At 34.3% G+C, this 27,225-nt stretch overlaps 1 protein-coding gene across 9 annotated transcripts in view; it reads left to right on the top strand.

Annotated features, from left to right (window-relative positions):
- The window catches only part of nphp4 (nephronophthisis 4), a 296,460-nt gene that overhangs the window by 134,365 nt on the left and 134,870 nt on the right, over positions 1-27,225 (top strand). For all 9 annotated transcript variants that reach the window (XR_012384296.1, XM_073910322.1, XM_068223140.2 and 6 more), the window contains exon 9: positions 25,934-26,104. Coding sequence is in view for 8 of the 9 variants with exons in the window: in XM_073910322.1 (XP_073766423.1) it covers positions 25,934-26,104 (171 nt within the window). In the remaining variant the exon portion in view is untranslated. The remainder of the gene's footprint in view (positions 1-25,933; positions 26,105-27,225) is intronic.

The following is a 27,225-nucleotide window of genomic DNA, read 5'->3' as shown; positions in this document are numbered from 1 at the left end:
AATACACATACACCATGTACACACATAGAGTTGAAGGCAGAATTATTAGCCCCCTGTTACTTTTTCCCCCAATTTCTGTTTAATGGAGAGAATATTTTTTTCAACACATATTTAAACATAATAGTTTTACTATTTTATTTCTAATAACTGATTTATTTTATCTTTGCCATGATGACAATAAATAATATTTTACTAGATTTTTTAAAGACACTTCTATACAGCTTACAGTGACAATTAAATGCTTAGTTAGGTTAATTAGGTTAACTAGGCAGGTTAGGGTAATTAGGCAAGTTATTGTATAATGATGGTTTGTTCTGTAGACAGTTGAAAAAAAATGCTTAAAGGGGCTTATAATTTTCACCTTAAAATAGTAAAAAAAATGTTTTAACTACTATTATTCTAGTCAAAATAAAACAAATAAGACTTTCTCCAGAAGAAAAAAATATTATCAGACATACTGTGAACATTTCCTTGCCCTGTCAAACATAATTTGGGAAATATTTAAGAAAGAAAAAAAAATCAAAGGGGGGCTAATAATTCTGACTTCAACTATATCTACACACACAGTAATTCACAAACAAACTCATACACTTAGACAATTAAGTTAATTAAATTCACTTTTACCATGTCGTTGAACTGTGGGAGAAACCAGAGCATTCAGAGGAAACCCACGCAAACACGCGGAGAACATGCAAACTCCATAAATAAATGCCAATTGACTCAGCAGGGGCTCGAACCAGTGGCCTTCTTGCCGTAAGGTGACAATGCTAACCTCTAAACTACGTGCCACCTTTAATTTAATTTAATTTAATTTAATTTAATTTTATTTTATTTTATTTTATTTTATTTTATTTTATTTTATTTTATTTTATTTTATTTTATTTTATTTTATAAGAGAAAACAAACATAATTTAAAACAAGTATTTTGTGTAACAGCTTTTCTTTATTTGGTTTAGATGCTTTCTGAAAATTCACACAAAATTTATTTTTGCTTGTTGTTTAAACTACTCATTTAAAATAAGCTGGTTCAACTTAATATTTTGATGTTTAATCCACTTAAATTTACAAACAGTTAAATTAAGTTACTTGATTTGTTAAGGCAACATGAAGGAATTGTGTGGAACCCAGCATTGTTTACACTGTTGTTTGGTTTCAATCTTCATTTCAGCTTGCACAATAATCACAGTTATCTCAAAAAATCAGAGTCAGGCAATAATTTAGTAATCACGACAGCCTCAGTGCAAGCTTTTGTCTCAGTCATTTCTATAAAATTCTCATATTCGGCTTTCTATCTTTTTCCTTTTTTGCTCTGCATGCCGTTCTTCGCTTGAGTTGTAGCTGTACAAGACTGACAGCAGATCCCCTGCACAGATAGCTCTAATACTGGTCTGTCAACACCAATTTTCCATCGAGGCAGCTCCAACAAGCCCCGTGTTCATTCTGAAACGCTGCTTTTAACGTTTCTGGATCAGCCTCTGTCAGTTAAGCTGCGCTAATGTAATAAAGCGTTGCGTGATGCAGAAGGACAGGCCAGCTTCCGGGCGATGTGGGGGTTTTGTAGCCGATCCGCCGCTAGCTGTGACTCATGGATAATGGAGAATGAGCCAGAGACTGAAACTTTTCCTGCTCCTGTCCGGCGGCCAGTAGATAATTTGTGTTACAGCAGCTTTCATGCGAAGACACTGACGCTGGCGTGAAAAAAAGCCTTCTCCTCTGAGGCCTGGAGGAAGGCTGAGCAGAGCCGGCCACATAATTGTGATTTGTAGTAACAAATGCAATAGTAACGGGTCTTAACACGCTCGCGGACACACTAATGCTTTCTGCTGCAATCCTGAGAGAGTAGCGATGACCTGCAGTGGATTATCGGACAATTATTGACCTCTTGCTCACATAAAATTCTTGTAAGGGTTTTCATTGCGAAAATACACTCAAAGTATTTAGGTCTAACAAATAATATTTATTTTGATTGCAAATATCAAAATAATTTTTGGATTAAATACTTTTAACATGATTGAACTAATAAAATTTGTGATTTGATTTTTGTTAGTTAAAAATAAATGAAACACATTAGAAGATTTATGTAATAATATCAATAAATTTAATGTGTTTTTAATTCTTCATATTAATTTTAAAGCATATTGGATTTAATCTATTGCGTGAAGTATAGAGCTGTGTCAAGTTTGTCCCCTGAATATTAAGAAAATCAATTTAACTAATTGGATCTGGCTTTTTATACAGCTAGATGCATTTAGATTCATAGTTTTAACCTGACTAAATCTAATAGTATTCAATTTGAGCAGATTTAGACTGATTCTAAGGGATCTGACAGCATACATTTAAAAAAACTGACAAATCAAATCTAATCTAAATATTACAAACAGTTATTGATAAACTTCATTGTGTTTTTTTCAGTGTAGTATAAGTAATGGAAAACATATTTCATGGAAAAAATAACAGCATAATTTTTCATGCCTGATTCTGGTTGCTGATTTTACACAAAAGAATTTCATTTTTATAAATGGAGATTTATGCATGATCTGAAAGTTGAATTAATAAGCTTTTCATTTATTTATTAGGGCAATCTATTTTCTATATCTATTTTCAGGACAATATTTGCCCGAAACACAATTTAAAACAAAATCTGATATCTGAGGGTTTAGAAAAATCACCTTTAAAATTGATCAAATTACCTTCTCACCAATCCACATCACTAAAAAATTTTTTAGTTTTGATATATTTACAGTGGAAGATTTACAAAGCATCTTTTTTGAAACTTGACCATTATTTAATATTCTAATGATCGTTGGTATAAATAAAAAATCTATAATGTTAATGGTCTATGTTTATTAGGGTTAGTACATACAAAGCCGATAACAAACAGCTAGCACCAATGAAACCCAACTAAGTTGTCACTTAGCGTTGGCTCATGTCTGGTTCAATCTGGACCAAAAACAAAACAAAAGGATTAAGCGGACTGATTGAAGCGAATGTGTTCTGAGCAAGGGGGACAGTATTTGTTTTTTCATCTAGATCAGGAAACCCGAACTTCCTACATGCTCATGCAAAGCATAAACAAAGCAGCATTCAGTTCTATTATCACAATAATTGTCATTCAACATGAAGAGTTTTTCTCCTGCAAATTTGTATGGTGATCTAATAATCCATGTTGTTTGCAAATATTTGAGAAATGTATCAAAATTACAACCGGCCACTTTGTGTTCCTTCATGACCTACTGTAAATTGTTTACTTGCTACGTCACTTCACTATGTCACAGTCACGCTCTGATTCTTTGCTGAATAACCAATAAGAGTGCCCACTTTAGCTGATAGCCTGACAATGATTCTACATCTTGAATTGGGCCCACGAACTCTGATGTTAACCTGACAAGAGGCAACTTTTGGACCAAACCAACTAACCAAACTGACACTGACTGATGGACCAAACAAAGCCTAAAAGCTGACCGTTGGTTTGGTGTGCCCTGGCTCTTAGTGTTTATTTTCTTTATTACAGGCTGAAATGTCTGCCATGATGTAAAACCAGAGGCAGTCATTTCCTTTAGTCCAACATTCCAAAGAAAGATGTACACATTTTAGCATGTTTTTGAGTTACATTAGATTGTATGAGTTTAATGTAAAGAACAAACAAAAAGTTTTTACTTTGTGAAAACATGTTCTGAAGACAGTGGGTTTCCCTCATACATATTTTTATTAAAATCTCCCAAATATAGATTTTCTTCCAATGTTGTTTGCATCACGAACAATAAGTTGCTCTTTTTCTGCCTGCGGGTTTTTCAAATGCTACCAGATAATCCAAACGTAAGACGAAATCAACAGATGCACAAGTATTGAATGAAGCCTATGTATAGTGCATAAAGAATAGATGTTTACACTACCTTCACATGGAGATTTACGTGGCTGCTCGCCCATTCCCGCAGCGTCTGTGCTGCCGGGTCCTATTTTGTCTGTTGGTACATCTGTGCTCCGTCTTCAACGCCTCTGGCCTCTGATAGCAATTCATAAACCAACTTCAATAATTCCAAATGTTTACAATGCAGTTTGTGTATAAAAAATGCTTGCAGATTTTCAGGGCAAAAAAAGGATGATTTTGATTTATGGCTGGTCACCCTGTGCATCAGCATGTGGATTTGGATTGTTAGTTACAGACATTGGGTAAAGGCCAATTGAGGGTAAGTGAAGGCCGATTTACTTCAGCAGGCCAAAATGAAGTTTTGCTCTGGCTGATAAACAACTGAAACTATCATGGCGGTTGAATAGTATGTAAATGTAGCTTAGAGATTCTGCCTTTGACATCTAAATTAGAAAAATATTATCATTTGCTTTGCATTGTTCTATAAAGTCTCTCAAAAAGTTTGTAATCAGATCAACAACAACAAAACAATATCAAACAAAAAATTTAATTTAAATTTCCTGAAGAGATATGATATGTTATATTTCATGATCGGATAAAGTTTCGGATTTTATTCACTTCTACTGTAAACAATGAAAATTTACTTCTGAATGTAAAACAATAGCATAGTTCAGACCACAGCTATGATGATAAAGATGTAGATAAACAATATCAATGAAATCACTTTGAAAACTATTTTTCCCAGCAAATAAATAATAAAACACGCATAGCCAGTCAGAATCCATTGAAATATACAAGTATAAAAGACATATTATATTGTGGAGAAGCTCTGCTTGATGTCTCTTCAAAATTATTTTATCTTATTTTAATAATTATCTTGCAAACAATTGGTCATACCATAAAAAAAATAATAAAATATACATAGAAGTTATGCTAGCCAGACTGGCAAATTGAAGTGGAAAAATAAAAGTGCTTCAGTATCTATTGCTAGTTTTAGTTTCTTTGTGTTTTATACTTTGAAAATGCTGGGGAGATGGTTGTTTGTTTATTTATTTAATTCATTTCACTACTGGACCTTTTGCAATCACTAAATTCACTGTTTGATTGGACTGATTACAAGAGCTGGACTCACTGGTCAGATGTGATAGTAGCACACTGAGCACACCTGCTGGTTATAAGGGGGTGATACCAAGATGTAAGCGTTAATAAAAATGAACAGATTATTATCTTTCTTCAGTGTGGATGCAAATATTTTTATCATTATAATCATCATACTTCATATAAACAAGCCTTTAATCAGTGTAATAAATACTATTCCATATTGTGTGAAAACAAACCTTATAAGTGCTTATAAGATGCTGGTGTGATACAAAACTTAATATCTGGTTCTTGCTCATCAAGCCAGCATGACCAAATTTGAATGCTGTAAAGACTGTATGTTGTTCAATGAAAGAGTTTTCATTTTTGTGTAATATAACCCTTTAATACACTGAAAAAATGTATTAATTGGATTTACTAGTTTAAGGTAACTGGTTGTTTGTTTAAATTCAGCCTTATTTTACGTTGTGCTACCTTAAAAAATGAGTAAATCCAATGAGTATTTTTTTTCAGTGTACCACAAACGGCTTTCTTTAAAGCAGTCTGTTGTGCTATGCACTGCATAAAAGTTCTGTGACTTTAATCGAGTGCAGAACTGCACATTTCCACACCGCAATGATGCTTTAACTGGTGTTATTCTTAAATATTCAACTAAACAGGATTAAATGGCATCAGGTTGTTCGCATTGAGGATACCACTGCAAAGATATTTCTACAAAAAAAAAAGATGACTTCATAGTGGGCATATCAGCACCTTATTTATTATTACCAATTTGAAGTGCAAATAAAAGTGCTTCAATTATCCAGTGCTAGTTTCAATTTATTTGTTTCCTCATTTAAAAATGCTGGGGAAATGTATTTATTTTTTTTTTCATTCCACTTCTACTTACTGCAATCCCTAAATTCACTGTTTAGACTTATCAGACTTATTACAAGAGCTGGATTCACTGGTCATATGTGCTAGTTGCACACTGAGCACACCTGCTGGTTACACGAGGGTAATGTCAAAATATAAATGTTAATTAAAAAATAAACAGATTGCTATTGTTCATCAGTGTGGGTGCAAATATATTTATCGTTATTGTTCTTAGTGTGAATGAGCCTTTAATCACTGAAATAAATAGAAATTGAATTATTCCTCAGGTAAAAACAAACTCCTAAGTGCTTGTAAGATGCTGAATCTCATTGGTTCTTGCTCATCAAGCAAGCATGACCACATTCGAATGCTGTAACTGATCAATGAAAGAGGTTTCATTTGGGTTTGATATAACCCTTCCATTCTCTGAAAAAAATATGCATTGGATTTGCTATTTTTTTCAGGTAACTGGTTGTTTGTTTGTTTGTTTGTTTAAATTCAGTCTTATTTTACCTTTTGCTACCTTAAAAAATAGTAAATCCAATGAGAATTTTTTTTTAGTGTAGTGGCTAACTTTAAAGCAGTCTGTTGTGTTATGCACTGTACTGTATAAATGTGCTGTGACTTCAATAGAGTGCAGAACTGCAAACTTCCACACAGGGATGATGCTTTCTTAACTGATGTTTTAAGTATTGAACATACTTACATATTCATCTAAACAGGATTAGAGGCATCGAGTTGTTTGCAACGAAGATACCACTGCTAAGATAATTCTATCAACAAAAAAGATGACTTCATTGTGAGCATATCAGCACTTTAAGCAGCTGAATTATCTGTTTAACCTGCTTGGCATTTGTAAAAGACTCTTGGAAAAGAACAATGGAGGAGTGTGAAGTGCTTAGAGATTAGCCTTCAGTGCAGTTCTCACCATACAGCATGAAGACCGACTGGAATTGGGGCTTGAGCTCACCTGGAGAGTTTTACAAGGATAATGATCCATTTCTGATTTGACAGCGATTTCACAGCATTTTATTATCAGATGAGCGCCGCGGAGGAGGACGTTCAGTCTGAGCAAAAAAAAAAATGTTTTGATTTAGGCCTGAAAAAGAGCACATAGCTGAACAAAGCACTTCAAAATCAAATAGACCACAACGATTATGTGGGTTGTAACATGCAGAGGCGGACGCAATGATTTTCAAAAAAGAAAACAGCTCTTTGAAAGCATTTGAGAATTCATATTGATACATATTGAGCATGGATATGTTTTCAAACAGCCCTTTAATCTAAATAAAGTGTGATGGATCTGCTGCAGAGGAAAACCAGAGACTGACCAGTGACCTACCTTGGGTCAAGGAGGTCTGTAATACCTGAAGAAAGCCATTCGCTGGCTTTCTCATTCATCTCAGCAGAAGGGCTTTTACTGGCTCTGGACCTTATAGAAGCATGTAGTTTAAAATCTGATGTCTTCGCTCCTGAACTCAATTGTTTTTGAGCCAAGCACATTTTGTTCTTTCTGTGAATTACTTTGTACTTTAACTTTTGGCAAAATTTCATGTGGTGACTTGATTTAATGAAAGCAAACGGAAAAAAAAAAAAAAAAACCAGAATGAAACGTCACCATTTTTATGTTACCCAAACATTTTTAAAATGAATAAAGAAATGATCAATTGTGCTAATTTGTGTGAATTTTATGTTTGAATTTTTAATGCTGTGGGATTAATTCAACTGAGCAATAAATATTAAAAAAAAAATTTAATTAACTAATTATCATACTATAGTGTAAATGCACCTGAGATAATTTTAATAAACAATGACGTGATATAATAATTGTGACTTATATTTTGAATTCATTTCAATTGTGATGTAAAATGAAACTTTTTGTATATTGTATGTTACTGCATCAAACAAATCCACAACCTAGTTTAAAATAAATAAATCAATGAATAATAGTTGCATTTTGCACTAATATATTGTAAATATGTTTTTGTATTATTTTACAATAGTTTAAATGATTACATATGCTTCCAGTTTTTGTAACTAACAAACTATATACATTTGATTAATGATTATTTTGAAATGAAAAATTGATTAATTTATTGATTGATTGACAGCTGCATATTAACATGTTCCCAAATTAATGCATATAATCATATCAACAAGACAGGACATGCGCAAAGCAACTGGGATTAAAAGGTCTGTTCAGCTCTCTGTGATCATCAATCATTATCAAATGTGATCAAGCATGAATTTTACTAGTTTAAAACATTTTAAAACAGTGCACGTTTGTAAAAAAGTTAAACATGGTAAACACACTTGTAATTCATCACCACAGCCGCATGTCAGTACAATTATAAAAGAGAATGCTTTAATCCCAGTTTGTGGACTTCGAATCAGGTTTATTTTGTACATTAACAGGACAGATATCCATAAAGCAGTGGAAATTAATATGCAATTACCTCACATTTATGTGCAAAATCAGTGCAAAGTTAAACATACGCCCTACGTGTGTGTGTCTGCTGTGTGTAACTCATCGTTGCAGAAAGGCTTGAATAAACTCCACAACAAATACATCAAACAATCATTGATTAAACATTCTTACTTTAGTATTTCTCGTAAATGTTACATAAGGTCTGCTTCCTTTATGTCTGTCACTGTGCTGTTTATCTGACGCAGCATGCGATGGAGACGCACTCTGGAAGACACAGGCAACAAAAACAGCTACAATGTGCTCAGAGCTGAAAATCTCAATATACAAAAATGCATGATAAATAGTCTGATGGGTGTACTTTAACTTTAAAGACACATTCTGGAAACACAAACGACTTATCTTAAATCTTAAAGGGCACCTATTTTACTCCTTTTTAAGTAGATTGAACCTAAAACAATTTAAGTTTCCACAAAAAAATAGGTTTCAGCTCATTTTAAATATGAATAAGCAGCAAAATTCTTTTTTTTGTTTTTTTTTTTGCGTTTACTAATTATTTTTCCTTGTATATGTGTCATCGTGTATGTATTTATGTATTATTTAAATGTCATAAATTAAAAATAATGTTTTACATTATATCTAAATTCAAAAAGAAAATTCAAATTCAAAAAGAAACAATTTTTTTGGCCTTAAATGTAGCAACATATTTTACCAAACCAATAGTACCGATATGGCAGCTGTCAGCAGAGGCTATCCGGTTCAAGTTACCCGTTCAAACCTTGAACCGTTGCTGTGGGTAAGTTAATGTTCCATATCACACAATTCTAGATTAAGAGCTTAACCAGCACTCTAAGCGAAGCCAAGCTACTGGAGCAGAAATCGATGGAGCTCCTACAATTGATTTACCACTAACATTCAGCTCTTTTACAACAGCACTGCTACATGCTTTGGTAAGTAGCATGATTTATTTTCGCAGCTGCACCTTGCTGATTAAATTTCAGCCTCCATGAAGATACGTCTCCTGTTAGCGAGTGTGACTTGCATGAAACTCTGAGCCTAAGAGCTTGGTGAAGCTCTATTACCCTTACATTTTGCATCGAGTAAATTGTGGCCAACTTCCTGCTCACGTGGCGTATAAATTATGCAGCGGCGCACTTGCAGACCCATATCAGTTCAGATTTATGCATATTCCTTCATATCCGTAGCAAAACAGAAACAAACAGCACTTTTTAAAGGAATGACGATGTTGTTTTAATTGAGATCAAGTCATATGCACTTTTTTATGTGCTTTTTCTCTCTGTTCGTTCAGGTCCTCATTAAGGCCTTATTTCCTTCAGGCTGTCTCAGTCACGCGGAAAAAAGTATGAATGCTAAGCAGTTTTACTTATTTATACATTTTCCTTTTATTTGTATTTCTCCTATTCTGTGGGAAATGCCACACAAATGTTAATTAAATGTTAATCAAACATCACACAGTAAGAGAGCCCGTGTCTTTGCCATTGTGCGGCTATATTTAGCAGTACAGAGAGGTCAGTCTACGACGGGTCTGATGCCTTCGCTCTGGGGGTTTGCATGGGAGAAACAATGGTTGACTAATTAGTATGAATGTCAATTTCTCCCACTGAGAAGTTCATAAATCTCCTGGCCAGCCTACCGGGAGCTCACCCTGTCACATTGAGCCTCACTTTCCAGACCTCTCTTGTGCATCTGCCCGCATTGATCCCATCACCAGATTCTGAGCGTGCGGGAGCATGAAGTAGAGGCTCCCGGGAAGTGCTTTAAGGTGAAAAGTAAATCGAGGTGAGCTGAAGCAATGGTACGCAAGAGGTTTGCCTTAAGGACTTTATCAACTGCATATATGTTGGCTACATACTGTATGTATGTGTATTCATGTCTATATACTTGTAGTAGTGCCGTTGTTATCAAGGATATCAAATGTTTGGGGTGTCAGAACGATTTTCAACCCAGGCTTATTCTGATTAAGTGCCAAATATGTCCCAGAAGCAATTTTGTTTTTGCAGCTTTTGTTTTTACGAGTCCAGCCGAAGGTGCTGTTTACACTTTTTCAGATCTTAAATTTCTCTCGCGAGTGCCATTCGTGCCTGCTCTTCTCACGTGAATCCACCACAAGCCGCTGTCGACTAACTGACTGACCGACGGATCCCCTTACCTACCCCCTTGCCTAAACACAAGATAGTGTTTTAAAAAGCAATGACTCATTAGCGCCCACCCACTTCTCCAAAGCCAAACTGACAGTGTTTTGAAAAGCAATCCAGAAAAAGAAAAAACTTTGCGGTAGCCTGACTTTTGTCACATTTTCCGATTTTACCACATTCTCACCATGTTATTTACTTGTTTGTTTTATTTTTGGCTTTTGTTTTTGTCTTATCTGCTTTTTGGAACTGTTCTTCGCCGAACCCCGTTGTCACGCTTAATTTCGCTCTGCGTCTTAAGTCCGCCGACTTATGCGGTGAGCTACTGAACAAACTGGTGATAGCGGTGTATCAGCTGGTAAGTGTGAAAAGGAACTATGTCATAACGCCCGTAGCGTTCAATTTAAAGATGAAATGCAGCCATACATACTTCTGGCTACGTAATTCCCAAGCTCCTGTTTATAGGGCTACGCTTTCCAAATGAGCCTATGTTGACGATTTTAGTTTGTCGAGTTTTAGCGTCTTCAAGACTATAATGCAACAAAAGCAGTAATATTGTAACATGCTGTTGTATTGTTAAATAAGTGTTTTCTGTAATTTTTTTTTTTTTTACAGAATTTATCAATTTATTATATTTTATGAAGCCATTACTAAAGTTTAAAAAAAAAAAAAACAGTGTTCCATCACTCCGATAACTTAAAGGGATAGTTCACCCAAAATTGAAAATTGTCACAATTTACTCAACCATTACATGATCCAAACTCGTTTGAATCTCTTGTTTCTTAAAAGCAGAAAAGGTGAATCTATTTTTTCTGAAGAGAAGAAAACAAGATATATCAAAAAAGCCATACATCTGTAAACTATGAATGTTAGTACAGAAATTCATTTTTTCTTTAAATATCTTCTTTAGTGTTCAACAGAATAAAGAACTTAGAAATTCTTGGATCCTCTTGAGGGTAAGACAATAGTGACAAAATGTTAATTGATCTAATTATTCTCTTTAAAGTATAACTTTTGATATTAGTGTTAATATTTAGTTTCACTTTTGATAAATTGAATGTGTTCTTGCTGAATAAAAGTGTCAGTTTCTAAAATAATAATAATAATAATAATAATAATAAAAACTTGTACTGACGCACAACTAATTCTGACTTTAATGTTCCTTCTATACTTCCAATAAACAGTGGTTTTTCCACATGTGTTTCTCTTAGTCTTATTGGTTCTATCTGTTTACTTCTTGTTCTTTACATCGCCTCCCTTCCTCTCTTTTCTTTAGATTATTTTCTTTACCTCTCTTTAGACCTCACCTAATTTGAGTTCTTTAAACTTCAGAGCTTGGCACTTCACTCTACATCTGTTGGAATCAGAGTGAGGAAAACCTCACTGTTGGTTGTATTTCAAAACAACAAGGCTGGAAAGGTCTAAATTTAGCTTTTTTTCTTATAGGCTAATTCATATTCATATTTTGTTGTATGTCTGAGTTCTTTTGATGTTTTTGTTGGAGTTGTATGAAAGCAGTCCATCCTAATTTGAATAGGTTCATTAAGTAGTTTATAAACAATTCAAATGTTTGGGATTAATACTTTTTTATATTAGTCTCTAATGCTCAAGTTAGCTGCATTTGTTTTAAATTGATATGTTTTGAATTATATTTTTTCATTCTCTTTGATGGAAAGTGGAACACGCAGCAGTAATTATTTCACATGATCACATGATTTAGATCATTGTCATTATCCTTCAGAAATAATTCTGTTATACTGGTCTGTTTCTCAAGGAACATTTCTAGTCATCATTTATGATATACGAAATCATTTGGGCTGCTTAATACTTCTGCGGAAATCAAATTCTTCTGTTTCAGCAATTCATTGAAATTTACTTGAAAAAGAGTTTTTTTTTTTTTTCCTTTTTACTGACCCAAAGCATTTGATTGGTACTGTAATACTGTTTGCAGACTCTAATTCAGAAGCAATTAAACCTAATCTGAAAGTAACTTTAAAACATATAGGCCAAAGACCACCCTATGAAGTATTCGAATTAGATACATTTACTGTTTGATTCTACTGTATGTCAAGACACACACTCCTCAGATGAGCTGTCTTTGTCTTAGAGTGACTACATGAACAACAATTGGTGCAATACATTACTGCATACTGTACTTTTTATGGCATTTAACAAATGAAACAATAAACCATTACCCCAAGTAAATTGAATATTAGGTTTTATTTAGTTTGTTTAGGGTAAAACAGCTCCTACTGTACCCATAGTTATTAGATAATCCTGAGTTTTCTGTCACTGTTGAACAGTGTTCCCCTGAAACATTGAAACTTATGTTTATAAACAATAGCTGCTACTGGAATTGCATGCTAATCATGTATTAAATTAGAATTTGCTTGACAATCTTTAGAAAAGTACAGTACTTTCTGTAAGATTGAGTAGTTTGAATAGAATTCAATTACTTGAATTCTGTCATTGTCATTATCATTACATGATGTCTTTGAGGTCTTAAAAGTATTAAAATGTCTTAAATTTCAAAAACTTTATGCCTTAAAAGTCTTAAATTAACTTAAATATTTTGTTGCAGGTCTTAAATCATGTTAAACAGGCCTTATTTTTTCTATGTCCAAGTAAAGCTACCCAATCTCCATTAATCCATCTCAAAACTTTATACATAAATATTCTTTTATTGCAAAGAGATACAAATCACTACAGCTGTTAGACATGTTTGCAGCAATTTCTCCTTATTAAGTTCCCTGAAATAAAATTAAAGCAACACATCACTTTTCATGATTTTCCATTAAAATTAAAACTATTTACTAAAGTAACTGGGCTATTAGGAAAAATCTTTAGTGTTTAGTGCTGTATAAGTATAAAATTTCATTCATTATGGTCTAAAAAGGGTCTTCGGAAGTCTTAAATTTGACTTAAAGAAAGCTGCAGAAACCCTGTTATCACATGACCTACTGGCGTTCACTGCATTTATAATTTCTCTCACGTGGCCTCATGAGATAGTAAAGTGTCCATTGGATGCACACTTCAGAATCACCAGATGTGGTTGGTAATTCCGTTTTTTTTTACATACCTTTTTTATTACAATTAATCCGGACCGACTACTCTGCTTACACACGGTTTTTCACATACTATATAGCAGGGGTCCCCAAACTTGTTCCTGGAGGGCCGGTGTCCTGCAGATTTTAGCTCCAACCCTAATCAAACACACCTGAACAAGCTAATCAAGGTCTTACTATTCTTGAAGCACAAAGGCAAGTGACATTATTTAAAGAGTATAACACTGGTTATAAGCGATGACTAATATAAATGCATTTGATTGGTCTTCGCGTTCATAAGCTCAATTGAAATCTGTACTGGTAAACATCCTGCTCAATTCTTGCTTCTGATAGAGGTTAGAGGTAGACCAATCAGGACAGACTGGGCCATCTGACCAATCAGAGCAGAGTAGGCTCTTGAAGAGTAGCTACTTAAAAGGAATGAATGTTTGGGCAAATCATTTGAGAGTCTTTAAGAATAATGTGAAATAAATTGGTATAAAGAGAAATGTAAGTGTTCGAGCCCCGGCTGGGTCAGTTGGCATTACTGTGTGGATTTGCATTTTCTCCATGTGTTCGTGTGGGTTTCCCCCGGGTGCTCCGGTTTCTCCCACATTTCAAAGACATCTGGTACAGGTGAATTGGTTATGCTAAATTGGCCATGTATGTGTGTGTGTGCAGGAGTTTATGGGTGTTTCCCACTGTTGGGTTGCGGCTGGAAGGACATCCGCTGCGTAAAACGTTTGCTGGATAAGTTGGCGGTTCCGCTGTGGCGAGCCCTGATTAATAAAGGGACTAAGTCGAAAAGAAAATGAAGGTTTGAATGAATAAATAAAAATGTGTGTTTTATCCTTTATTGAATGTAAACTTTTTACAGGAGACCTTCATAACTTAATGAAAATGCAGGGCCACTCTAAGAACTGTTCTTTAAAATGGTTCCTCTATGGCTTCACTGCAAATGTAGTGTCTAAATGAAAAATCATCTCACTTGCGATTAATAAGCTATAACAGTGGCTGCTTTTAATCCATAATATAATCACATCTTCTCATTATTTTTGGTGTTACTCTTTCAAAAATGGCTCATCTCTTTTCATTATTTAAAACGAGCTTTCTGAACCGGCTCCCCGGTAAGACCATATGACACATTCATCTCTGTTCCTTGGGAGAGTTTTTAAGCAAAGTTGCCAGACAGTTCTGCGTTAGTGATCCGGGAGTGTGCTGAGCTAAAGACTCGACGCAGCATGTGCAGGGAAGGCCTGGCATCCGCCTCTCGCCATGACGGCGCTGGGAGCCAACAATGCATCGCCTTGTCCCTGCCACCCGCCACATGGCTGAGTCGTCCCTGAGGAATATGCCAGCCAAATGTCTGAGAACACATTTTCATTCATCAGTGTGCTGCTGTCTCTACCGTAGAGGTGGCGGAGGAGTTTCCACATACAGCTGATTTTGCTGTATATTTGTATCAACTTTGGGATTCATTGTTGCTTTGGAGAAATAAACTGGATGAAAATACTGTATGAGGATGGCCAAATCTGATATGTCAGACCTAATTGTGTGTGTGTGTAGTTGTTATGCTTTTTGTAATTCAATCTGCCTCGACATAATCGTTCTGGAGACTTCTTGCCTCTCAAAGGCTCTGCGAATGTCAATTGTATTATTATTTTTGGATTTCTGGAATCTTCCATCGATTCTCTGATGTCCTGTTTTATGAATTATGGATATTCAGCTGTCTGCTGGCTATAAAATCGCCGGCAGCCATCTGTAAAACATGTTTGATCTTTCACCTTGATTGGTTTATGCATTTAATAAAAAAATCCTAATCACTTCCTAATTTGGATTTGGTTAAAATTTTTTGTCATTCCGTCTGCTTATAAACACAAGATTACTTTCTGCCTCTGGCAATTCCCTATTTCTCATAATTGCATTTCAGTGTTGCAAACTTTTGCTTGTTTGCTCTTTAAATTCAGTTTAGCATTTATGTTCTTCAGACGGAGCAGTGGTGTTGTGACTTTGATGTGCAATTCCTGTTATTATGTGCTACAGTGAATCTCATCTGTGGCTGCTTTGATTTCGTTTCTCTTTGATGCTTTCAGATGTACTTTACGACATTGCTTAAAGTGACATGGCAAACGTTTCATTTGTGTTTTGAAGACGGATCTGACATGTAATATAAGCTATGTGAAGACATTCTCAGAATGCATGTTATATGATTTCACTAATAATGCTGCCTTGTGTTCAGTTGAGATCTTTCATTTCAGAGACTTAAGAGAAGCTTCTTCTTTGATAACTGTCAAATTAAATGTCCTGAGATGGTCATCTAATATAGTCATTCTTCTTGGTTAGATCATTTAAATTTAGTCATTTAGCTGACACTTTTGTGTAAAGCTATTTAAAAATGAGGAGGCATTCATGGATTCAGCAACAAGAGCCGATACACACAAGAAGTGTTAATTATACAAAGTAACTGTGCTCAGCGAATTAAGTGCTAGAGTTTGTATATATATATATATATATATATATATATATATATATATATATATATATATATATATATATATATATATTTTTTTTTTTTTTTTTTTTTGAAAGAGAACCGTTTTTCTACAGGTGGTTTGTCAACTCCACTAACCTGTGTGAAGCAAACTTTGTAAATGTACAATGAAAAGTAAAAAAAAAAAAGTGTCTGCATGGTGCTAATGTCAGATAAAGTGTCAGAAAGAGTGTGTTTTCTACAGGTGGTTTGTCAAGCCCACTCACCTTTGTTAGGCACACTCAGAATTAATAATGTTTTGGGGTTGTGGTGAGGAGGGGGAGAGAAGAAGAGATCTTGGTTTTGTTTAGTTTACAGGGATTCAGTTGATTTTGGAATAGGTGGGTTTGATACATACTTGATACTAGCGAATCCGCAGCTCATGTGGCAAAGGAAAGATCATTCCACCAGCGTAGCTCTTGTTTGGACTTTGGTTTTATAAGTCTATATAGCATTCCAGTAATAATGCTTCTTTGCTAATGCTTTCATCAGAATGCTTGTATTTTGAAATACAGTGTCTGTTCTTTAGCTTGTGTATAAAATTGAAAACATCACAACAATCCTACAGTAGATTCTGCTGGGCTGTTTTATTCAGCTGCTTTACAGCAGGTTCTTGTCTGCTTGCAGCACAGCTCTGACTGAAGTTTTCCTACACGACTGGACTTAAGGATGGATACTTCATTACTATTCCGCCTGCTCGTCCCCTCCCCATCAGTCCTGCTGGCAGTCCCAATGTAGCGTAGCGCGCACCCACTGACAGTTCTTCACACTGGGCTGCAGCTCACGGCAGTCCTGCACCCCTGCCCAGAGCCACGCTCCAACCTTCACACCACCAGCCACTTTAATAGCTCAGCTTGTTACCGAATCCAGCAGCTATCAATGTGTTTTCAGTACAGGCAGTTATTCTGCCCCACTTTGATTCATTGTGTAGAAGATGAGGGTAAAGGACTTTATGGTGTGTGTTTCATGATCATCGCTGATTTGGGTGCCATGTCATTGCTTTGTTCCAGTCTGGACACATTTGAGTTTTCTGCCGTTTCAAATGACGGCTTATGGCTATGGGGTTTGTTCTGAGCAGTGTTGAAATCATATGCAATACCTCTGGTTCTTTTTAAAGCTGGAGTTTTTAAAGGTTTCATCACTGTGCTTTGCAAGCTTTAGATTTGTGTTGGTTGTATGTGACAGCTGTTTGATTGATTTGAATGAATTCTATGTTGTAGGTTGCCGGTTGTGTTTACTCCTTGAAAAGGATAGTTGACCCAAAACTGAAAATTCTATCATTTACTCACCCTTCACTTGTCACAGTTGAGTTTTTTTTCTATAGTATTGGTTTTTCCTACTGTGAAAGTTAATGCTTACTTGTCCAATCAACTGGTGTGTGGTGTGTGGTTGGGCACAATCCGCTTGTTAAGTGTGACGTCACGCGAAGCGGCTTCCGGGTCCAAGCGCTGTATTCAACTGAATGGGGAGACTCATGAAATGGTAATAATAAACGTTTACAAAGCGATTTAAGGCTTTTGAAAATCACAATCGCAATATATATGTCCATGCCTAATATTCGATGGCCAGAAAGTGATAAATTTTTTTATAAATTGGTACATTTTTAGTATTTGTTATGCAGCAAGCCCAGAGATTGTTGTGTACACTATGATTTTATATAAGATTACTTTAATGTGTGATAGGAATAAAATCATAAATGCATGATTTCTCCACTCAACTGAATGGCGGCTTGGACCCGGAAACAGTATTATATACGTCACAAACACGTCACCACTTAACAAGCGGATATGGCTGCTGTTGCATCAGCCAAGTTGATGCTGCACACTGGTGGTGGATGAGGAGATTCCCCCCAATGTGTAAAGCGCTTTGAGAGTCCAGAAAAGCGCTATATAAATGTAAGGAATTATTATTACTATTATTAGTATTGTTTTTAACATTCTTCAAAAAACCTTATTTTATGTTAAACAGAAAAAAGAAACTTGCAACACTTGAGGGTGAGTAAATTGTTTTTTTCGCATCTCTTTAAAATATTAAAGTACCTGTGATTAATAAAAAAAATATATATTTTTTTCATTTATCCATTTCGTACCACTCGTTCTGTGTATGCAAAAGCTGTCAACACTCCCACATCGTGCTCTGCAGACCCACAGAGATGCAACTTTTTTTCCGAGTTTTGGCTTTTGCTTTCGCATTCTAAAGCTACTGTTAATTGTATGCGCACAGTCGCGAGAGTGAGAGCAACATTAAATAACTAATAATAATTATTAATAACAATTATGACATGTGGATGGTTAGAAAGCCATGACGGACAGAGGCCAGTGGACAAATTTTGGTCATGATGCCAGGGTTAAACCCCTACTCTTTTTGAAGGGCATCCTGGGATTTTTAACGACATCGTCTCAAGATGGCGCTTACTGAGCAGTATAGAGTCCCCATCACTATACTGGGGTGTTAGATCCCACACAGACAGCAGGTTGAGCGCCCCCTGCTGGCCTCACTAACACCACTTAACGCAGCAACCTAGCTTTCTCATGTGGTCTCTCATCCAGGTACTGACCGGGCGCAGCCCTGCTTAGCCTAAGCGCGCGACCATGTGAGAGTTGCAGAGAGCTGGCTGCCAGCTAAGAAAAACCTTGCTAAATGGGCAAAATAGAGGATAAAATTAAACTGACTGCTAAATATTTGTACACCAATAGAAATGGTTAATCAACTCATTTGCCTTATTTAAATAATCTAAACATTTTATTCTTGTAATTATTATAATTTTTTTGTGAATTTTTTTTTCTTTTTAGGTTATTTATTTCTCATTTGCTGTGTTTTTTAATTAGATGATTACAATATATTACATATTTTAGACATGTCTAAAATGCTTTGACAATACTGTACAAAATGTCATACTTACAAAAAGGAACCTGAACTTAAATGCATGATAGTGAGAAGCAGATTTTACCTGTCAGTGGGTGCACGTGGCTCCTGAATAGGATAAAAGTAAGAGAAATAGTGGATATCTTTTTTTAATTTTTACAGTCTTTTTTATCTTAATCCATTGAAAAGGAACAGTTTATAACAGTTTCTAAATAAATAAAACCATAATTTAAAAAATGAATTGTTTTGTTTGTCGCATGTAGTTAACTATTTACAGTGCTCTGCATAATTAAGTACACTCCATTTGGAAAATTAATATTTTATCCGTTTCTCAGTGAATATAGTCTATGTATTTTGGTGCATTTAAACAAAACAAATTTATTAAACAGATACAGTGTTTCCTCTAGGATTTTTTCCAGCTGTGGTGGCAGACTCTGTTGGACATTTTGCACATATCTACTACTACATGTGGCGTTATTTCATTGACAAATGTCATGGGCGTAGTATTAAGTCGAGATCGCATTCATGTAATAGCCTACGAGCATGTCAATCTTTGCTTGAGCGCCGATTTCCTCTGTTCGCGCACAAAACTTTTTGTGCGCCCTCAAAAATACACTGCTCAAGTGCAGATTTTCTTGCGCGCCCTCAAATAAATGCGACTTAAGTGTAATTTGGTGCGTTTATGTACCGAGTATGTCTCCAACATTTATTAGATTTGCTAGGAATATTTATGAATGTCTCTGATAGACTTGCGGAGTGGACCGCGGCATTAATGCATCCTGAAGTAAAGTGAAACGGCTATAATTTCCAGCGAGATAAAGTTATTATATGCAGAGCCACAGACCTTTATCTATAAATAAAGTATAATTATGAAAACTGTGTTAATCATAACTGAAAGCTATGCTGTGTTTGCTGGTCTCACACATCACGCACCTGTCAGTCAGTCAGCATGTCACCTAAAAGGGTTAAACAGAACGCACAGCACTACTACCGTTACAGAAAAGTTTGCGCTGTTATTATTTACTAACCTTTTCATACGTTTTCGGTGCGTTTTTAACCCGCTATTTAAAACACGACCGAATATTTTGAATAAGAAGCTGTAATGTAGCAGTGATGGGATGAATTTTGGTGTAGTGCCCCGCCACAGAATAATGAATGTAGCGGAAACCATGCAGATATATTTATTGAAATTATATTTTAGACACCAAATTTTAAATATATTTTAAAATAGAAATATAATACAATTAAATTCAAGCAAGAACTAAATTCAACTAAATTTTTACATTTTTGTGCTTCCCTTGATTTTTCCTCTTTTTAAAAATTTGTATTTAATATTTTTCTATAACATATACATTTGGACCGTTATTGTAAGTTATTTTGTTAGATATAAGCTCCAGATTTGACTTTAGTACTGACTAATCTAATGTATATGCACAGATATATTATTGTAGAGCTTCCTATTACAAATGTGAAGTTAAAAGATAGATCTGTGAGAGGTGTAGTTACTGTATATATGCTGAGCACTTTATGTGATGTGGGTAAAAGGCTAGTGCTGCAAGTAATGTGTATTTCAAACATGTGGAAAGCTGAACCCATTGACCTAACTTTTATAATTATGCACACAGTTAGTTTACTTAAAAATTATAGGGCAGCAAGTTTGCTCTCTTAATCAGTATGTCAGTTTTAAGGGTGTCAATGAGCTATTTTGCTGCAAAACAGTGACAAAATTTGCATTAAGAAAATATAAACATCCAAAGCTTGCAGTTTGTCTATGCAACAATTCTTTTTTCGTGTCACCTCATATTTCTGACCAATTAAATGCTCTCTGGTATCTGACATGCCTCATCCCCTTCATAATGCTTTACTACAGAACACTATTGGTTATTTTAAAAGGGGAGGAGCTACTCTATGCCCCACCCTGTAATAATGTTTCAGTGGAAACAATGTCAAACATCGAATAAAACTGCACATTTCAAAGCACTTCAAGGGACTTTTAAGTTATCTCGACTTTGCTCATCTTGATGTTACGGCTGTAAATCCATGGCATTTCTTGTTTTCCATCAATAGGCAAGAAAGAGCTCAATTATTATGTTATATAAAAGACATAATTCTAATCAAAGTCATCTCCAGAGAGAGATTCAGCATCAATCTCCTCAAAAGCTCTTTCAGAGCGGGAAACGCTCCAGAATGAAATTGTGTTGACTCCAGTGAGAGGGGAGCTTGGGAGCTGACAAGAAGGATTCGGGGTAAATTATGTAGCAGCGATTATTTCAATCTTCAGACCATGTTAGGTTGAACAAAAGCTGGCGAACTTCAGTTTAAATATCTGAAGCGTTCAAAGGATTATGCATGGATTTGAAGGAACCTTCTCCTTTGAGGAAAACTGACTCTCTGCCGAGTATACACCTTTATGAATAGAGCGCCATTAGAAGGAATGTGTTTCTTGGAGCTGCTGGTGCTTTATTTAGAAATATAGTTGCCAGTTAATATCCCAGCATGTGTTATGCAGCTCTCCAGGTGTCAGTAATGTAAGAGTGCACACAAGCTCTTTTTGCTTAATGAAGGCAGCACTTGAGCTGCGTGAACTCCACAAGTTTGTGGATCATCATTTTCTGCAGCATAATTTGAGAATGAGCCAAATGGTGATCTGCATCACAGATTTAGATGTTTGAGCGGTGACCTAGATAGAGCACAGTCTTAAATATATATATATATATTTTAAATACTTGTTTTATATTTTTTCTTATAAAGAATCATTTTTTGAATGTATATGGTTTATATTTTTCTAACATGAAATTTTGAGCAATGATATCGACGACTATATGTGTATGTTCATGCCAATTCTTGTTTTTTTTCATCAAACTCAGGAAAGACACTTTAATGATCGGTTTTTATCTTTTATCATTGTAGTATCTTTTATGCATGTTGTCTTGGTTTGTATGTATAGCGCTTTGATAACATAACTTTTAAAGGTGCTATATAAAATACATTATTGTTATTATTATTAATTATTATTCCACTGTAGTTATTCTGGAACAAATTACATAATTATAACCTCCTTTAGACTTATCTCCTATGTTTGAGTGTGTAATAATGTGTTTAATCTAGGGATGCACAAAATTTTCATCCGCCTATTAACTCATTCACTGTCCATACAATTTTACTGTCAATAAAATGTGGTAATTTTATTGGCTTGTTTGATTTTGTTTTTGTAAATTTTTTTATAATAAATAATTATTACAAAGTATTTTTGGTTTTGGTATTTGGCCAAGTATTTAATTTTGGTGCATCCCTAATTGCACAATATAAATAAATATAATAATAATAATAGTAATAATTAATAATAATAATAATAATAATAATAATAATAATAATAATAATAATAATAATAATAATAATAATAATAGTAATAATAATAACTATATTATATATTAATAACTATATTATTATTATTATTATTATAATTATTAAATAAAGTTTTTGTATTTATTATAGTTTTGTAATATGTTTTGAATGTAATGCATTTTAAAATGAATATTATGACAATACTAATAATAAATATGCAATACTTGACTATTAAAATATTTAAATGGTTTTCTTTAATCTTTAAATATGTATTGTATCATTAATATATTTCATTTGAAAGTAGTTGAAATATTTGTATTGTCATTTGTACAGTCACACTCTGCCGAGGTTCACTTGTCATTGGTTCTGAAAGGGACTGACAGCGCTTTCTCCGAGTACAAGTTTCTTCTGAAAGCTCATAATTGAGTTGATTTGTGACATTTTTTACTCAAGGCTGATAGCGGCACAGCGAATCTGAGAGACTGAGCAACTGCTGTCCCTGTCGCTAAAGCTGAAGCTAAATCTCCTGTGAAGTGTGAAATACATCTCCGTGAGAGAGATAAAGCTCCTGTATTAACACTCTTTGCTGAACTGCGGAGTATTTACCATACAGCCTATATATCACAGGCCAGATACATCAAACCTCAGAGAGAAGGGCTGAATAATTCCTCCTCTGCCTCGCTCTTTTTCCATCATGATTAATTACGGTGAGCTGAGCCTGACCAGCTCATTTATTGATCGCCTTTAATGCTTGATCTCAAGGGATCACCGCTAAAGCCAAGAGGAGGCTCACTTCTGCCTTTTATCAGTCATCTTTCGTTCTTTTTTTTCACTCGGTCTGCTCCGCTTACTAAGTTGGTGTATACTTGTTGTGACTTGTGAGATAAAAGGATCGAATGTTTCTCATTTGTGTGATTATGGCTGCTGATGTTTCGTTCAGAAAAAGTGTTTCTGGCAGCATGGTTTTCAAATTAGAGATCATTGTTCAGCTGATTATGAAATACATTAATTATAATTAAATGGAATATATTAATGTTTAAATATTTATGATCAAATAATTTTTGGAAATAATTTAAATTATTTTTTTCCTTGATTGTGTATTTAAGAATTGTGGAAATAATAGTATGTTAGTTGTTTGGTTTTTATTTTTAATAAATGCAATGTTTAAAATACAATTTCAAAAAAAAAAAAAACGGAACGTTAAAATAGGAATCAATGTAATAATATTACTGTATATCCTATAATTGTGATAAAAGACTAAAGAAAAAAAATACTTGAACAGGTTTTTTCTGTTATTATTATTATTATTTTGTTATTATTATTATTATTATTATTATTATTATTATTATTATTATTGATAGTATTATTTATTTTTATTTTTATTAAGCATCAAGTATAAAACAAATTTTAAACAATATAAAAGTTAAATACTTACTTTATGTACTGGAAATAATTGTGCAGAAATTGACAAAGAAAGAATGTAAATGAATGTTTTATTATTATTATAATTACAAATAAGTGTAAATAATAATAATATTAATAATAATAATAATAAAAGTATTAATAATCATTTATTTATAATAATAAAAGTCATTCATTTTCTTGTCGGCTTAGTCCCTTTATTAATCCGGGGTCGCCGACGCGTATTGAACTGCCAACTTATCCAGCACATTTTTACGCAGCTGATGCCCTTCCAGCTGCAACCCATCTCTGGGAAACATCCACACACATTCACACACACACACTCATACACTACGGACAATTTAGCTTACCCAATTCACCTGTACCGCATGTCTTTGTACTGTGGGGGAAACCAGAGCACCCGGAGGAAACCCACGCGAACACAAGGAGAACATGCAAACGCCACAGAAACACCAACTAAGCCGAGGATTGAACCAGCGACCCAGTGACCTTCTTGCTGTGAGGTGACAGCACTACCTACTGCGCCACTGCGTCGCCTTAATAATAATAATAATAACTATTATTATTATTATTAATATCAATGTTAGGCATAATACATTTATAAAAATATTGTCAAGTATAAACCAGATTTAAAACACTATTTCTCATTTATTTTTATTGCTATTTTGTGTACTTAATAGTATGTACTCCTGTACTTAATTACATTATAAATATTTGTGTAGAAATGACCAAAGAAAGAATGTATTTATTGAAAAAATTATAATTTTCTATTTTAATCTTAGTATTAAAGGGGTGGTCCAGAGTGTATTTCTAAAACTTGGTTGTGTTTATAAGAGGCAAAGCAATGTGTGCTCATGCTTCATTTGTAAAAAAAAAAAAAAAAAAAAAAAAAAAAAAAAAAATTCATATTATTATTTTTTATATATCTTTCTGTAATTGTATACAGCTACTCTGCTAACATAAAAACAATTTTAAATTTTTCCCAGTTCCTCCGAAAGGCTTTGATTGATCAGCTTACATAATATGCTGCGATTCGTGGATCGGTTCCATGTCACCAGGAAAAGCGTCACACTACTACAAGCACACGCTTTTGCGCTATGTAAATACTGTCAGTCAGAGTAGCTTTTAGCTGTATGAGTTTGGGCCTGAATCAGACAGGAATAAAATCTGACAAGTGTCTCTCACATATTCGCAATAAGCATTTGTCAGTAATATGAAACGCTCACATCTTTTGCGAGTTTGTTATTTGAGATGTGGAATGCACGGAATGAGGCCGCATAGAGAGACACTGCAGCGCTGCTGAAGATTGGGGCTGTTTGTAGCGGTTTGATGGATAAATATGAATTTGTAGCTTAATTGTGCCAAACAGCATTTCCCGTTGTTTACATCCTTATTTACATCCTTGCTACAACATACCGTTAACGCTAAACACTATGGATTTCATAGATCAATTTTAACAAATAAAAATACATGTTGTGGCTCATAATCCACAGTGTTGTCTTTTATGGTTGGAGCTGCTTTAAGGAATTTTTTAGCCGAATCCAGTACTGAACTGGGAGAGATTTTGGAAGCTGTCCTGTGTCAAATGCTAGCTATACCTGTTTTTCTAATTCTCTGAAACATAATTAAAATGAAATTGTAAGCACTTCTGTCTTTGTGCTGTGTCCTTTGGAAGCCCAAATACAGAAACAGAATACGTTCTGTGGGAACTTTTCTGTGGTAAGCAGCGCTTTCTCTGCTATAACAATACAGTGCCTCTGGCCACACCTCTTCACTGCGCAAGGTGGATGCGTGTGGATAATGCCCGTAACCTGAAGCGTTAGGATCTGAATAACCTGAATGTACTTTTTTTGTAGTCCCTATACTTTATTTGCTGTAGGCTTTTCTAAGCTAACTCTGTAAAAGCCAATGTCTCCCTTTGCATTGAACTTTGAGCGTATTACATTCAGAGATGTTATTTATGTTCACACAGCTACGTTACACATCAACTAAAGTTTAAAATATGATATCAAAGTGGACCACCCCTTTAATAAGTGTTAACATAAATAAATGTCTCCATATAAAGATTTATACATTATAAATACTTTAAATATATTTAATTGCTTTTATTTTCTGTCTTTTCCACATTTTAACAGTCTGAAAAAAGCTTACTTCTTCATTTTGTTCCAAGCAATTGTGAAATTTACTTCAACCCATCCACACAAGTTAGTCCCATTCAAAGAGCAACACTCTGTTCCGATACCTTGAGACATCAGACGGTGCTATTTCAGGACAAACAGAGCAAAATATCTCTTCCCGACATTCTTTCTCTTCTCTCCATTTCACTAGCTGACATCCACAGCTGTGCCCAGAGCAGCGTTTATGCAGTGTGTGCGCTGGTGTGCCTGGAGTCTGTTTTGGGATCCTGAGGGTCCCGGAGAAAACGTGTGCCTCAACCTGCAGGGCGACTCTTTCCCGAACCCTTGGGCTGTCATGGTCTACACCACAAGCACACAGCAGGTAATGATGGACCACACACAAACACACGCTGGAATGACAGTCACATAACGCATTGTTTTACAGGCCTTATGCAATGCCTCTAATCAGAAGGTTGCAATTAAATTAATGGTGGCAGACTAATTATGTAATTATACATTAAGGGCAGAGTGCTAAAAGAAACACGACTTTTTTGTAGCATTCGTGGTGCTGATTAAGACGGAAGATAAAAAAAGTGCATTTGGCTTATATCGCTCTGGAGTTTTTACAGCTAATTGGTAAAAGGCTTCCCAAACAATTCAGTATAGATTTATAACCAAAGTGCGAACCGAGAGAGAGAGATCAAAATGCTGAAGAGTTGTTTAAAATAACAAACAATAATTGCTTGACACATGATGATGAGTGAGAAATAAAGATGAAAATGTTCTTGCTCTGTTAAACATCATTTCAGGAAATATATGAAAAAGAAAAAAAAATTCACAGGAGGGATAATAATTCTGACTTTAACTGTATATGCACTTTATTAAATACATTTTATTTATTGTCATCTAATTGTTTTATTTGGTTGCACTCACAATTATATAATGTTTGTAATATTTACTTTCCAGGCTCCATATAGCCAAAAATAAATAAGAAATCAGTATATGAAATGTTATTAGTTAGCCATTAACCATAGTCATTTCTAATCACATTGTAAGGACTGTTATGATTTTATAAATTAAATCTTAATTTAAATAATTATAAATTAATTAAAAATTAATTATAAATTAATTAAATAATTAAATCTGATTCACAGTTTTAAAAAAAATTATTGCACTATACAATAATTTTCTGGTTCTTGGAGTGGCTTATTTTGCTGTTAAAACCCACATGAATGTTTGAAAACAACCATATGTATTATTTTTTATAGTTTTACTGTTACATTAAAAACTAATAAAAAATGGCAATAATAATAATAATAATATTTTTTCATTATAGTAACTGTTATATACATTTTTTTAATATTACTTTTTGATCATTTAAAAAAATTACTAACTAAATAAACAAGTAAATAATGATAATGATAATTAAAAAGATGTCAAAAAATTTCTCTAATTTGTTGTCAGTTAATAAATAAAACAATGCAATAGCATCATCATTATTTT

The sequence above is a fragment of the Danio rerio genome, chromosome 8 (assembly GCF_049306965.1).
Source record: "Danio rerio strain Tuebingen ecotype United States chromosome 8, GRCz12tu, whole genome shotgun sequence".
Taxonomy (NCBI): domain Eukaryota; kingdom Metazoa; phylum Chordata; class Actinopteri; order Cypriniformes; family Danionidae; genus Danio; species Danio rerio.
This window is presented reverse-complemented; position numbering and strand designations above follow the sequence as displayed.